The 14,291-nt window shown below is 38.3% G+C and overlaps 1 protein-coding gene across 1 annotated transcript; it reads left to right on the forward strand.

Annotated features, from left to right (window-relative positions):
* The first annotated feature begins 4,843 nt into the window (after positions 1–4,843).
* Positions 4,844–10,111, forward strand: TDRD15 (tudor domain containing 15). The gene is given in 3 exon segments (XM_010199450.2): positions 4,844–9,317; positions 9,320–9,506; positions 9,508–10,111. Coding segments are annotated over 3 exon segments (5,253 nt in total). The 5' UTR covers positions 4,844–4,855.
* Positions 10,112–14,291: the final 4,180 nt, after the last annotated feature.

The raw sequence follows: 14,291 nt of genomic DNA on the forward strand, positions 1-14,291 counted from the left end.
AAAGTTTTCATTAGTCTATTACTATGCTAAATATGCTACTACTCTAACTTTTTATTAGAAGTGACACAAGTGTGCTCAGATGTTTTGTAAAGTTTTCCAAAGCCTTCAGATACACTGAATGTCCATCTCTGTAGGACAGTTCTCTTATATAGATTTATATTCAAGGAAATGTAAATTTAGAATAGTCTTAATAGAGAACGTATTTAAAGCCACAATATCTTGAGTAAACACTTTTATATATATATATAAAAATAAAAGAAACATGTGTGGCATATACTAGGCTGATAAATTACTTGCCACCTCAGACTTGTTATGTGAAAGACTCATTTACTTGCAAGACTTGAGAAGCTTTTTGAAGTCTGCAACTCCTGTAAGAGGTACTTACTGTAGGTGAGATGTTTTCTGTGGTAAGGCCTTTTGGAGCAGATGCCTAAAGAGAACTATGTATCTGTGAACCTGGAAGCATGCTGCTTTTACCTCGGGGAAAAACAAAATAAAACAAAAAAATTGAGACAGGCTCAGTCCAAAATGGAAAGACGGGATAAAGACATTATTGCATTATATCATGGAAGAAAATGAACAAATTTACAGTTCAGAGGGAATATCTATACTGTTACTTTGTGTTAAATAAGTAAATAGACCTGACAAAACTCAGCCTTTCAAACTAATTTGAAAGTAGAATTATGTTGGTCAATACAAGAACACAAGAATAAACAAAACTTTATTTTGTCCAGAAACATAAAGCTAAAGGTATACCAGTGATAGACCTGTACAACCTTTCTGAGAGACTCTTACAGAGAACTTACACATGACAAACATGACTGCTTGCCTGCAAAATTAAGAACTCCTGAAAACGTTAGGGTTAACTCAAGTAACTATGGTACCACTTAAAGCACATACTGTTCAGGCTTCAGGATCATAGCTGTATTTGGATATTACTACTATCTCTCAGAATCGCAGAAGCAGCTTTTCCCTCTCCCAGCTTTGCAAAGTATATCTAGATGCTGCAATCCTGAGCAGTGGGGGGAAAAAAAAAGGTATGTAAAAACTGAAGGCAAACTCTTAGAAGTTATTATACATCTCTGAAATCATTCTAAAGAAAGAAATCCTTTATGGCTATATCAGCTTCTATTCACATCAGCAGGACTACACTTTGCATCAAGTTTTGGTATTGAGACCACCTCACTAAGCTTACATTCTTAGTAAAAAAACAATCAATAAACCAAATAATCTAACATTCTCCCTCCTCCCCCCCTCGCCCAAATAAATCCAGACTTGCATGCATAAGTAGGTGGTGTGACATTTTGCATGCTTTTATGATGTACTCCTACCAGCTTGGAGAATTTCTTCTCGATAATGGGAAAGAGGAAGAGCTCTCAAATCCTCTTTAGACAGCTCCAGTAGATTTAGGCACCTTTAAGAGATACCTGCGGCTCAGAGACCATCTTATAAATAACAAGACAGCTACAAGGCGCAACCATACAAGAAAAACAACAACAACAACAAAAGGACCGAATCCCGAAAACAAACAAGCAAACGCACAGGTGTGAAACGCACACGAACTGCCCAGCGGGCTGGCTGCAGGCTGAACGCCTTCCACACTTCGCGGTGGCGTTGGCCTCCGCCCTTTTGCCGGCGGGCCGCGATGATTAGCTGAGCGCTGCCCTCGCCTTCCCGCCAATCGGCCTTAAGCCCCACCCCTGGGCCGGGAGGCGGCTGCCGCCGGGTGGGTGCTTTGGCTGCAGAGCGGCGTGGTGCGGCCGCTCTTGCGCTGCCGGTTCGTCGGTGACGCGTGCGAGGCGGAGGGGAGGCGGTAAGTTGTCGGTGTCGGGGATGCGTGAAGGCGTCGTGCACGGCCGCTAATGGCTCTTGTGAACACTGAGGAAGTTTTTGCTGAGGGATGGAGGCCGTCGCTCTCGGGTCTCGCCCGGCTTCGCTGTGGCGGGCGTTGCCCGCGGCGCCAGGTGGGGCCGGACATTTGCTACTGCCGAGGGCAGCGCCCGGATCTCAAACGGTCGCTCGTGTCATCGCTGGGTTGCATTTAAAAACTCGTCTTATGGCATGAGTTGATATATATTTTGATGACTGAGGCACTGTAAACAAAAAGAAATGTGTGACCGTTCCCGGCTAAAAAGTAGGTGGTGGATTATCCCTGTAGTATTCTGACAGTGGGGTTTTTCAGCCACCGTGAAAAAGTAATAGTTTTGGGGAGGTGCATTCAATTTTGTAACTTAATGTTTTTAACTATTAGCAGTGCAATTGAACTAGGTACAAGGAGCTTTTCCCTGGTGTGTATGTGTTGGGTAGGAGGAGGATTTAGAGAAGTACAAGAATTTACTTTATGTGTGTTTTTTTTTTTTTTTCTAATGAATATCATCTTTTCTTGTAGAGAGATGCAGAGTTGTTAATAATAGGGCTGAGGCTTCTAAAGATGTATTGAGTGAAGAAATCTTAACTGGTATATAGGTGAGTAAAACACAAGAGGTCATTCTGTAAACTGGAGAGATGTCGCTTTATCAGTCTGATGCTGCGGTTTCAGCTGTGACAAGGGGCATGCAAAAGTTGATGGCACAAATTGTTTTCCCTTGTTGCATTCTGCAACCAAAACTTTGTTTGGGGGAGGGAGGTACGTGCCCAAAGCATCAGCGGTGCACCTTGAAAAGTTTAATAATCCGTGAAAGTGTTTTTTTTCCAGGCAGACCGAACTCATCCCTGAAATCTGGTTTGGTTTGGGGTGTTTTTTTCTTTTTTTCTAATTAAGGAAAAAAAAAACAAAACCAGAAATTTAGCTTTCTATTTTATTACAGGCAAAAGCAAAAACAAGGGAGATTGTTGAAGGGGATATTTGCCAGTTCTAGATTGGTTGCTGCTTTTTTTGGAACCTTTTTTCAGTTTGCTAGTGTTTTGGGGTTTGAATTTCTTTTTTTAAATCATATATCCTTCTTCCTCCTGTTGGACATCTTCTCGTATGCTTTTTTTTTTCCCTGTGGAACTAGAATGGTAGAGATTAGTATTTATTCTGAGAACAGATTGTATGGTCACTAGCTATGTCATGTATGCTTGTGATTAAAACTATTGTGGCAGTTCTGTTGAAGATTTTTTTGAAGAATTTTTTTTAATATTGCAGATCTTGTTCTAATAACTTGCAGTTGAAACTGAAAGTTTCACTTTCAGCTTTATGTGAAAGTTGATGGGTCAAACATATGCAAAGTCCAGTGTATCCTTGTGTGTTTCTCCACTATCTTGGCATTTGACAGATGTTGTCTACCCTTAACTAATCTGCTAGAGCAACAGTTTATTTCATAGAATTACTTGTTTAAATTATGGACATGCACAGCCTTTTCAAACAATGTGAAATAACAGGTCAGTTATTTCACAGGACAGGTGTGAATGGAACTGGAAGTCAACTGAACATGAGCCATCAGTGTGGCCAAGAAGGCCAATGGCATCCTGGCTTGTATCAGAAATAGTGTGACCAGAAGGACTAAGGAAGTAATTGTCCCCTTTTACTCGGCACTGATGAAGCTGCGCCTTGCATACTGTGTCCAATACTGAGCCATTCACTGCAAGAAGGACGTTAAGGTGTTGGAGTGTGTCCAGAGATGGGCAGCAAGTCTGGTGAAGGGTCTAGAGAACAGGTCTAATGAGGAGTGGCTGAGGGAGCTGGGGATGTTTAATCTGGAGAAGAAGAGGCTGAGAGGAGATATGATCACTCTCTACAACTGAAGGGGAGTTGTGATGAGGTGGGAGTCAATCTCTTCTCTAGAACTCTTTCACTGGGAGGGTTAATAGACATTGGAATGGCCTTACCTGAGAGGTGGTGGAGTCACCGTCCCTAGAGATAGAAGATACACAGATGAGATGCTGAGGGACATGGTTTAGTTGATGGACCTGGAAGTGTGAGGTTAGTGGTTGGACTTTATGATCTTAAAATCTTTTCCAACTTTAATGATTCTGTGATCTTCCAGACCAAATTACAGATGAAGCTCAGACTTATCTGAAGGTTTTGAAGGTACTTAAACTGTCAGGATTGTGCTGTTGGGACAGCACTAAACTCACTTGGCAGAAATGTTAGTTGATAGTGCGGAAATGTTGGACACAGCAAATGTGTTCTGTATGTCCTTGCAATTACAAAAACTTTGAATATGCTACAGGTATGCCTCATAGTGTATAGATAGCTAGATTAACTAAACAGTGAAGCACACAGCTGGTAAGATATCACTGATTTCAAGAAGTGATTTACACAGAAAAAGCAGGGTGAGTAGCAGAGGAGTCTCTGGTCATTCACATTTTAAAAGGAAAGAAATGGTTTGGAAATATGTTTGCAAGCAAACTCACCTTGTAACTGTCTAGCGCAATGAGGTGGTGAATTGGATCTCCTTTTGAGAAACTTGCAGTTAAATTTAGCATATGTAACACTTTTGAGATCAGCAGATTTTGTATAAATGATATTAATTGCTTTCTGCTCTTGTTTTCTTTGAGCAGAAATACTTTTCTTTCAGAAGAAATACAGTTGCCTTTCCACTGATCTGTCCTGTCTTGTTCTGCATCCCTGTATACTTGTTCTCTATGTTAATCTGGAAACAACTTTCTGATTATAAATTCTTTTCAAGTGATAAAATTAATCTGTAGTCAAAAGAACAAATCTGGAGGGGTTTTTTTTCAGATATTATCTGAATATTTTTACAAAGAGAATTGTCAAGTGTATCTCAATGTCATGCTTTACATGTTTTAACCAGAGGTTTAATAGCATGCTATTAAAGCATTTTGAAAACAATTTTTGTGTGGGAAATCAGTTGACAAAAAAATATGGAAAATTATCAGGCTGATCTTACTCCTTTTCTTTGCAGACAGGATGGAATCTCTGACTTCCTCACCAAAAACAGTAGATCTGTATCTGAAGATAACTCATATAGAATGCCATCCGCAATGCATGGTTATAATGTTCCAGGGTCAAAGGAAGGTGGGATGTGAGCTTGACTATTACATACTGCAAAATGAAATACAACGTGTATCCAAAGTAAAAGGTAGTGTTTATGTCGGCGGATCTTGTTTAGTTGAAGATAAAAAAGGAGAATGGTGTAGAGGAAGAGTTCTGGGAAAAAGAGAAGATTTCTATGAGGCTTTTCTTATAGACACTGGGGAAGTGCTAAAGGTTGAGGAAACTCATCTTGCTTCTGCTTGTGATGAATTGTTTCAGCTGCCTCCGAAGGTGGTTGTGGGTGTTTTTGCAAGCATCCTTCCTCTTGGAGAAAAATGGGGCCCAAAAGCTATGAACTATTTTTCATCTCTGGTAGGATTACAGATTAGAGGTCACATGAAAGCTGTTATGCCATACCAACTGTTTATTCTAGAAGTGCCAAAGATCGTTAGTGATGTTCTTGAACTGCAGTTAGGAAAATGTATTGATGGAGATTCGTTCTGTCTTATTGTAGAAACACTAAGAGCTTTTCCCCAGGAAATGATTTTTAAGAGAGTGCCACAATTGTTGCAACAGAAGTGTTCAGTCAAGGAGTTTCTCACTTTCAGTAATTCTGGGAAATTAGCAGACTTTTGGCCAGTTCCAGATAATCTCTTTCGACATCTTCCTGTGGGCAGTAAAGAAAATGTAAAAATAACTGCTGCAGTGAGCCCAAATAAATTTTACTGTCAGATACAGAAATGGCAAAAAGAGCTGGAAGATTTGACAGGAGCTATGTGTTTATACTATGAAGCTATCAGTACAGAAAAGAAATCTTTCGATAGTTTAGGGCTACTTTGTGCTGCCAAAAGGCAAAATGGACAATGGCATAGAGGAGTGATAAAACAGGTTCTCTCTGACCATGTGGAAGTCTGGTTCATGGATTTTGGCAATATTGAAGCTGTGCCTTCTAGTTGTGTTCAGAGACTTAAAGTAGAGTTCATGGCATTACCAATGATTTCATTTCCATGTGCACTGTCTTGTTTTGGTTGTCAGGACGAAACAGTAATAAAAATTCAGCTGAAAAGACTTATGAAGGCCTTGATAGCACAAACTCCTATTTGTGTCCAGGTTGATTTATTCAATGATGTGAAACGCTTGTATTATATTACACTGCAAAATCACAATCTTGAAATGAATGCTAAGCAAGTGGAAAATGTGAAGGAAGCAGCTCCATCTTGCATCACGCTTTTTGAAACAAAAATCACAAGTATGGCTCTAAACTACAAACCATGTAATGAGAGATGCAGTTCACTTGAGGACTGTACTGGAAATGACCATGCCAAAAAGTGCTTGCCTGAATGGGCCAAGTTTTTGCCAAGCCATTTCAAAACAGTGGAAATGCAAGTGAGTACTTCCTGTTATGCTTTTGTGGTATATGTCTTAAATCCATCTCGCTTCTGGATTCAAACATGTGAATATGACAAAGAATTTCAGGCCTTGATGAAAGATATTGCAGAAGTTTATGAACAACGTGGAGCTGAAAAACTGGTCCTTAAAAACCCAGAGCCTGGATTGCTGTGCTGTGCCCAGTACAGCAAAGACATGCATTATTATCGGGCTGTTGTAATGGAAGTGCTTGATGTAAACATTACTGTTTATTTTTTTGATTTTGGAAACATAGACACTGTACCATGTTACAATGTGAAAACACTGCTGCCTGAGTTTTCTGATTTACCAGCTTTAGCTATTTCTTGTGCGCTTGCTTGTGCATTTCCTGTTGATGGTTTGTGGGCTAAAAAGGACACCGATTTCTTCAAATGGATTGTGTCTAACAAACTACTGCTGCTTCATGTAATTGGAAAGGAAAATGACAGGTGTATAGTTAATGTACACTATAGGGATGATTTGCAGCAAAGAAATGTTGCCATGTGTATGGCTCAAGCTGGGCATGCTGAATACTGTGAGAAGATACCAGACTCTGTTCTAAATTTGGCCAAAAAAAGTAAAAACTGGAATCTTTGCCATTTGAGAAAAAAGGTAAATGCACAGAGTATCTGTAACAATTTGAAAAACAAAGTACCTAGAAAAAGAGAAAGATTTCGGAAGCAAAAATCAAGTGTGTCTTCGGTGCCAAGAGAATCTGTCGTGCTGTCTTGCTTTGGAAAAGATGCTATTACTAAAAGGTGTAAATCGGTACGTGAGGAAAAAATATTTTATAAAAGCTTGGTGTTTAAACCAGGAACTATTTTTGAAGTGGTGTGTTCTTGTGTTGTTTCCCCAAACAATTTTTTTTGTCAGTTGCAAACCAAACTGCCAGTGCTAGATAACTTAATGGATCAAATTCAGACTTTTTATAAAGAGCACAGCTGTCCTTACAAAACTGGGCAGGATGCCTGTGTTGTTAAGCGTCGTGGAGATGGGAAGTGGTACAGAGCGACTGTTGTGCAGCAAGTATCCACAAGTGAAGTCGATGTGGTTTTTGTAGACTATGGTTTTCAGGAAAGAGTTTTACTTGAAGATCTTCAAGCTGTTCATCCATATTTCTTAATGCTGGAAAGTCAAGCACTTCGATGTAGACTTAAAAATCTACCCTTACAGATTGACTCACGTAATTGCCCTGAAGAAATGTGTAAACATTTTGAAGACTTCATTTCTGCTTCTAGAGGACCACTGACTTGCATCATTTATGCTCTTATTCTTGTAAGCCCCAACTCTTTATGCAATATAGTTGACTTAAAGACTCCATTTACTAGTGCAGGGCAGTTCCTCAGAGAACAAGGTTTCCACCAGTCTGAAGATACTCATCAGAGCAATCTTGCATCTTTGGGTTCTCTGTACAGTTTTTGCTACTCGTCTTTTAACATTAAAGTTGGAAGTGAGGAGGAAGTTTACATAACTCACATACAAAGTCTGTCAGAGTTCTATTGTCAGCTTAATCGAAACACTGAAACGATAGAGAAATTGCTGAAGAGGGTTAGTGTTGCAAGTAAAATGTCAAATAATGCAAAATATGATATCAGCAAGACACGAATTTGTATAGCCAGATATTTTGAAGATGGCAACTTTTATAGAGCTTTGGCTTCTCCTGTAGAATCGACATCATGTCTACTTGCTGACTTTGTGGATTATGGAAATGAGAATATCGTAGAGAGGGACCAGTTCTTGCCTATTCCAGACTTTGCTACTGATCTATTATTCACACCCATGCAAGCTATTAAATGCCGCCTGTCAGATCTTAGGGAGACAACAATTCCAACAAAAGTTACTAGATGGTTTAAGGAAGCATTTCTTGGTAAACTGTTGAAGGCTGTAATTGTATCCAGAGAATCAGATGGACGAATTGTTGTGGAGTTGTATGATGGACAGCTCCAAGTAAATCGGATAATAAAAGAAAAAATACGGGAAGAATTGGCAGTGAAAAATTGTATGCAACAATGTGTTGATGGTAACAAGCGAGTGATACATCCCATGAAAGATGCCAAAATGATTAGTCAAGTAACTATTAAAAGTCCTGAAAGAATAAGTTTGAAAACTGAAGTGAAATGCAAAGTATCTAAGTGTTATCAAACAGATAAGGGACAGAATTTTGGTGATGAAGAGCAAACAGCATGTGGCACACAAAAGTTGTGCAGGGAGTCCTCAAAACTGCTAACTTTAGAGGACAGTGAAGAATCAGGTTTTAGAAGTACTGTCAGTGTTGTTCTGGAGAACAAGGAGGAACCTTTAGTTGGAGAGCCTGCTTCTCATTCACTCTCTCATCCTGCTTTAAATTCAGATGAAATAAATGTAAATCCTCACTGTGAATCTCATAGTGAAATACTAAGTTGTATAGGCCAGGAGGAAAGTAGTAATGAAAATATACCTAAATCAGTCAGTCTTCCTCAATGTGATATTCGGGTGAATTCTGAAGTAGCAGGGTACATTTCTCACATAAATAGTCCATCACGTTTCTATGTTCATCTTACAGAGGATCAAAACTTCTTAAAGCAACTAGCAAAAAAATTAAATGAAAGAATGGTGAGCGCAGAGCCTGATAATTGCTTAGATGAACTCATGGTAGGGGATCTTGTTGCTGCAGAGCGTGATGCTGATAGCTTTTACTGTAGAGTTGTTGTCAAAACTCTGAGACTGGGAAACTACTTTGAAGTAGAGTTCATTGACTATGGTAGTGCAGTAGTTATAAGTCCTTCTAAAGTCTGGAGGATTCTGAAAAAGTTCTTAACTTTGCTGAGGCTCAGCCTTCATTGTTTTCTTAGGAGAACAAAAAGCATTCCTGATGGAAGCTGGGCTTCCTGTTTTGCAAGCAAAATAAATACCAAGCCAATTGCTTGCAAGTTCTTACAGCAGCATGGAGAGCAATGGGAAGTAGATGTAATTTGTAGCGAGGAGTCAATGTGTAAAACTTTGGCAGAAAAGAGACAAGACTGGGGCAAAACACACCAATGCATAATAAGGATAACAGGCCAAACCAAGACAGAAAGTGTGGGAATAGTTTTTGTGGTCAAAGTAAAACTAAGCCTCTTAGGATGAAAAATGCTTCCCAAACACCTTTAAATATCTTTCCTAAAGATCTAAATTCTGGACAGGTTGAAGGGGCAGAAGTAAGTAATAGAAAAGGGAGATTTTGTTCTACAATTACTTAGAAGTATGCAAATAGTACCTGAGTTAAATGTAATGCTTGTCAAAGAAGCACAAAAATTATTTGCTTAAAGTGAATTAAATTAGTGAAGTAACAAGTCAGTCTGTTGTAGTTATATTGACTACAGTTTTCTGAAAAGCATCCTTTATTTTAATAGCCATGAAGTCGAAATTATTCCAGAAAGTCAGTCTTACGTACCATGCTTGGCACAGTCTTGTTTTTTATATGATCTAGTTCATGCCAAGGTGGGGTACTGGAGTGATGAAGCTAAACTTCTGTTTCAGAACTTCCTTAGTAAACTGGGTCTGATATTTCATTTTAACACAATGGCTTTGAAATTAGAGGTGGATATTCTGAGTAAGGAGACCAGTGTAGCTTATGCCTTAATTCCTGCTGGTCATGCAACCTACTCTAGAATTAGGATCTGCCTCATTCCAGTAGACAGAATTAAATTGGAACAAAAACATATTTGCAGCCTTAGTGTCCAGATTCTATACTATGTGTTGCTTTGTAAACCAAGTTATAATTACGATGAAAATTCTGCTGACAGAAATAAAGCAAGGAAATGAAAAAAAAAAAAAACACAAACCCAAAACCCCAAAGTATCTAAAACATAAGAGTATCTGTGGTAAGGTTTCAAATAAGGAAGTCTGATAAAGTGGGTGCTGGAATACCATGTACGTAGGATCTAAATTCATGTAACACTGAAAAATTAAAATGCTGAAGTTGTGTAGTACTGTAAAGAAGTTGGGCATTGTGATGATAAAAAAAAAAAAAAATAGAATTGATGTAATAGAGAGTAAATCTGCTACCAGAAGCGCAATTTGAGACTTGTGATTCTGATATTTCACAATTTGGAAAGACAGTGTGAAGATACTGTCAAGAGAATTCTTTGAATAATAAGTAGGCTGCTGTCAGGAAAATACTTATTTAATGCATTAAAAAAAGAGAAAAAATAAAGATACTGCTCTTGATATTTTCAGACAATGTTTTTGGCAGACCTTTCTGTCAGAACAGAACTGAATATATAGAACTTTATTTGCAGTAACATCTGGTTCACGGTAGTGTTATCTCCTTGGTTTGAATGCTCAGAAAACCAAGATGGGAAGCACATTTTCTTTGCTTCTAGTTGCAAAGTTCCTGTGTCAGTATCTTTTCTCTTGTTAGGAGAAAGTTTTCTAACAAAAAATCTTAGAGCTCGAAGTCTGGGAGAGGCACCCATTAAGTTGTTTTCAGTTCTTGGTGTAAAGATGGCATTGACCCGTCTCAAGGTTCTCTTAGTATTGAGTTTCCATCGCACTTGTGCTCCTGTCTGATAAATGTGCATGTTCTGCTGATCTCTCTACACTACTCCCATCCGTCAAAATGAAGAGTGGAAGTTTTTTCCATGTACTGTTTGTGTTCTGAAGGGAAGCTTCCAGAGACTTTTCTTATTTTATGAGGAGGATTTTTCAGAACTAAAAAGTTACGACATGCTGTATATGTCTGAGAACATTTCTGAAATTGTAAGAATTTTTCAGGTGTTTCCCTGTTTGGGTTTTTTTTTTCTTCTATTTCTTTTTCCCCTACTTGCTCAGTTGTTTGGACAAAGATGAAGCATGAGGAGGCTTGAAGTGTGTGGGGTTTTGTTTGTATGTCCTCTGATGGCTTGAAATTAAATGAAAAATACAGCTCTAGTGACAGGTGATACATCTGATGCATCTCTATATACAAGTAAGATCTTTACAAAGTTAACTCTGCTGGTGAATTGTTCTAAAAGCATGCAAATTTTTTCAGCATAAAAGTGAAAGATGTCTATTAGTAGTACATCAGGAGATGCATGGCATAACATTTCTTAAGTAACTGATTCTATGATAAATGTTAGCTAAGGGTTTTTTGGTAACCATTTGTGTGTGTTAATTTCATATTGCACCATTTTATTGTATGTAGTATTCAGTTTTTCCTGGTTGAAATTAGAAGCTTAGCTGGCCTGTTCTTTGCCAATATTCTGACATACTGTTTGCTCTTATGATAAAACATAAAGATTGTGTTGTGTAACATTACTCATGTTGAGAGATGACTTTATATTTACTTCCGTCGGCTACGTTCATTGTAGTGCTAGGTTATACTTAATTTCCATGTAAAAGCAATGACATTTCAGGTTTAATTAACTCTGTCTTTTCTTTTTAAAGATGATCTAGCTACCCTAAATGCCAGTCCTCTTGGTGTAGTATGAATATATATCTTGTATCTTTTAAGTTAGATAATTTTTTCCTAATATATATTCTGCTTTAACTTGTGTAGTTGTTAAACACTGCTTAACTACTGTTGCAAAATGGATGTGATGAATGACTAAGAAAAAATACAGCTGTGCATTTACTATTTTTATAGTCTGCAAATTGCAGATGTTGGATTTATTTGCAAGAATGTGTTTTATCTTCAACTTATGAATTAAAATGAGTCTGGCTTGTGATAGTTATTCCTTTTCTGAAGGCACAATAACCAAAGTGCTTAAGATAAAAACTAGGTGATTGAAAGTATTTTCAGGATTGTGCTACATCTGTAAATATAGAGAATGTCTTTTGCTGCCACTGTTGATGGGGATTTGTTGTTGATAGCAGTGCATTACAGAGGTTTGTTACACTTGTTCAATTAAGTTGTTGGGAAGTCTGGCTATGGATTTCATTCTCAGTCATCTGTCATTGATGTGTGCTTCCCCTGCCTCCAACCCCAGCTGTAACAGCATTTTTGTGTGTGTGTGTTAAATAGAAGAGACTATACTTGTAATCTAGTTGAAAGAAACTTACTTTTTTTTTAGAATTTGTAAGTTTAAGCGTGTTTTCCTGTTTGTTTTTGGGCAAACATAATTCTGAGCAAAAACATTACTTCAATTTGGTAAAATTTGACTGGAAACTACTGTTCATCATGTTGTATTTCTGTATTTTGTTTATACTGTGTCATTGATTACTTTTCAATTTTTTAATCTATTAAAGTGATAAAAAGTTTTTTTTTTAATGAAAGATAATCCTTTGTACACTATGTTTGCTATTCTGCCTTTCTGTCATGAATAATAAAATGCTTATCTTGTGTTACGTGCCTTGGCTGAGTACTTCTGAATACTTTGAAGCTTTCTTTGACCTTTGTGGTTGGTGAATACATTGGAAAAAAAATGTGAAGCTGCATCAGGACCTTCTTCGTGGGAAAGTGCCAAGGAACAATCCTTGTCCCCTAGGCCAGCAGCTGTGGAGTGGATTATATCTGTCCAAGCAAGGTTTTCTTTTGAATGCTGTGCAAATGGCACCAGCAGCTTTCCAGATTAGATGCATGCCATGCTCAACCTTCATCTGTTTGGTCAGATGTACTCTCACTGCCACACTCTCTGAAGGCAGCCAGGCCTGATATACCAGATCGGCACACTAAAAACATTCTTAGTTTTCTATACAGCTACCTTGAAACACACTTTCTGTTACTTACTTTTAAAGATGAGTGTTGTTGAACATTTTAATTGTATTAAACAGATTATTTCATGTTTTCATGTCTTATAATAATGCTCCATAAAGCTTACCTGATATGTGAGGAGAGGGAGAAGGATGTGTTTGCCTAGGTTTTTTTTTTTTCCCTTATTTTGTTTTCCCAAGGAAGCTTTAAGATAGTATAACTACCCAATGAGATGCCTGCGTTTTACTAACCATGAGGTGTTACTCTGTAGACAGAGTACCTCTTGCTGATATTGCTGATCCTTTCTGGTTGATTTAGGAATTATCCTGTACTATCTCCAGAAGGAAATATCTTCAAACCTTAGCCAGGAGAAATAGAGGGCCTGAGAGAAGGGAATTTGAGATCATTGAGGAGTAATGTAGGAGGAGAGGCAGAGAAGGCAAAGGTTTGCCTGGAACTAAGGCTTTGAGTGGTTCAGGAGTTTTGAAATGGCTGACAGGTTACTGAATGTTTTTAAGCCATGAAGCCTAGGAGTTTTGGCTTTCATGCAGAGGTTTAGGTCTCAGTACTAACCTAATGTGTGAAGATTTTTAAAGTTTGTAATAGAAAGACAGGAAATTAAATACCAGTTTAGAGCATGGAGAAGAGCTCTTAAAAATTAACAACTCATCATCTATTTCATAAAAATGAACTTAAGGATGCCAAAGAGTCTCTGATATTGTTGATATTTAACCTTAATATATGGTTTGATATGCTTTGTTAGCTGCACACCAAAGACTGGAGCAGTTGTTGGTAGATGACCGCACTTACACACTGGGAATGGTGCTTGAGCAAGGTATAGTAACCTTTATTCTTTTCCCCTCCACTCTGCCCCAAACCTGCCTTTTTGCTGCACCTATGTTGTCTTGTCTTTGCCCAGTGTCCTAGATAAACAGCCCACATTGGTCCCACATCCCTACCTAGATTGGATATTTCTGACAGTGTTACCTCAGCAGCCCAGTTATTACTGTACAGTCACCTAGATGCTGGGAGCGTTTTACCTCAAGATTGTCTTCTGATTATTTGGTTCATACTGCTTCAATTTCATTTACTTTATATGCTGCTTAGAGAAAGTGACTTATTTTTTTCCTTTCCTACCTGACTTCAGTTATGCTCAAACAGTTTTATATGTGCTGTTTCCAGTAACAGAGCAAGAGAATAACCTGGTTTGTACTCACATGGTGTCTTCAAACCTGAATAATTTCCACCACCCTCCCAGTTCCCATCAAATACCTTATTGAACTAAGAGGCTTAGCGCAGTGACTGGACCTTTTGCTTATACCTGGTGATGCA

This window comes from Colius striatus, chromosome 2 (assembly GCF_028858725.1).
Source record: "Colius striatus isolate bColStr4 chromosome 2, bColStr4.1.hap1, whole genome shotgun sequence".
In the NCBI taxonomy this organism is placed as follows: Eukaryota; Metazoa; Chordata; class Aves; order Coliiformes; family Coliidae; genus Colius; species Colius striatus.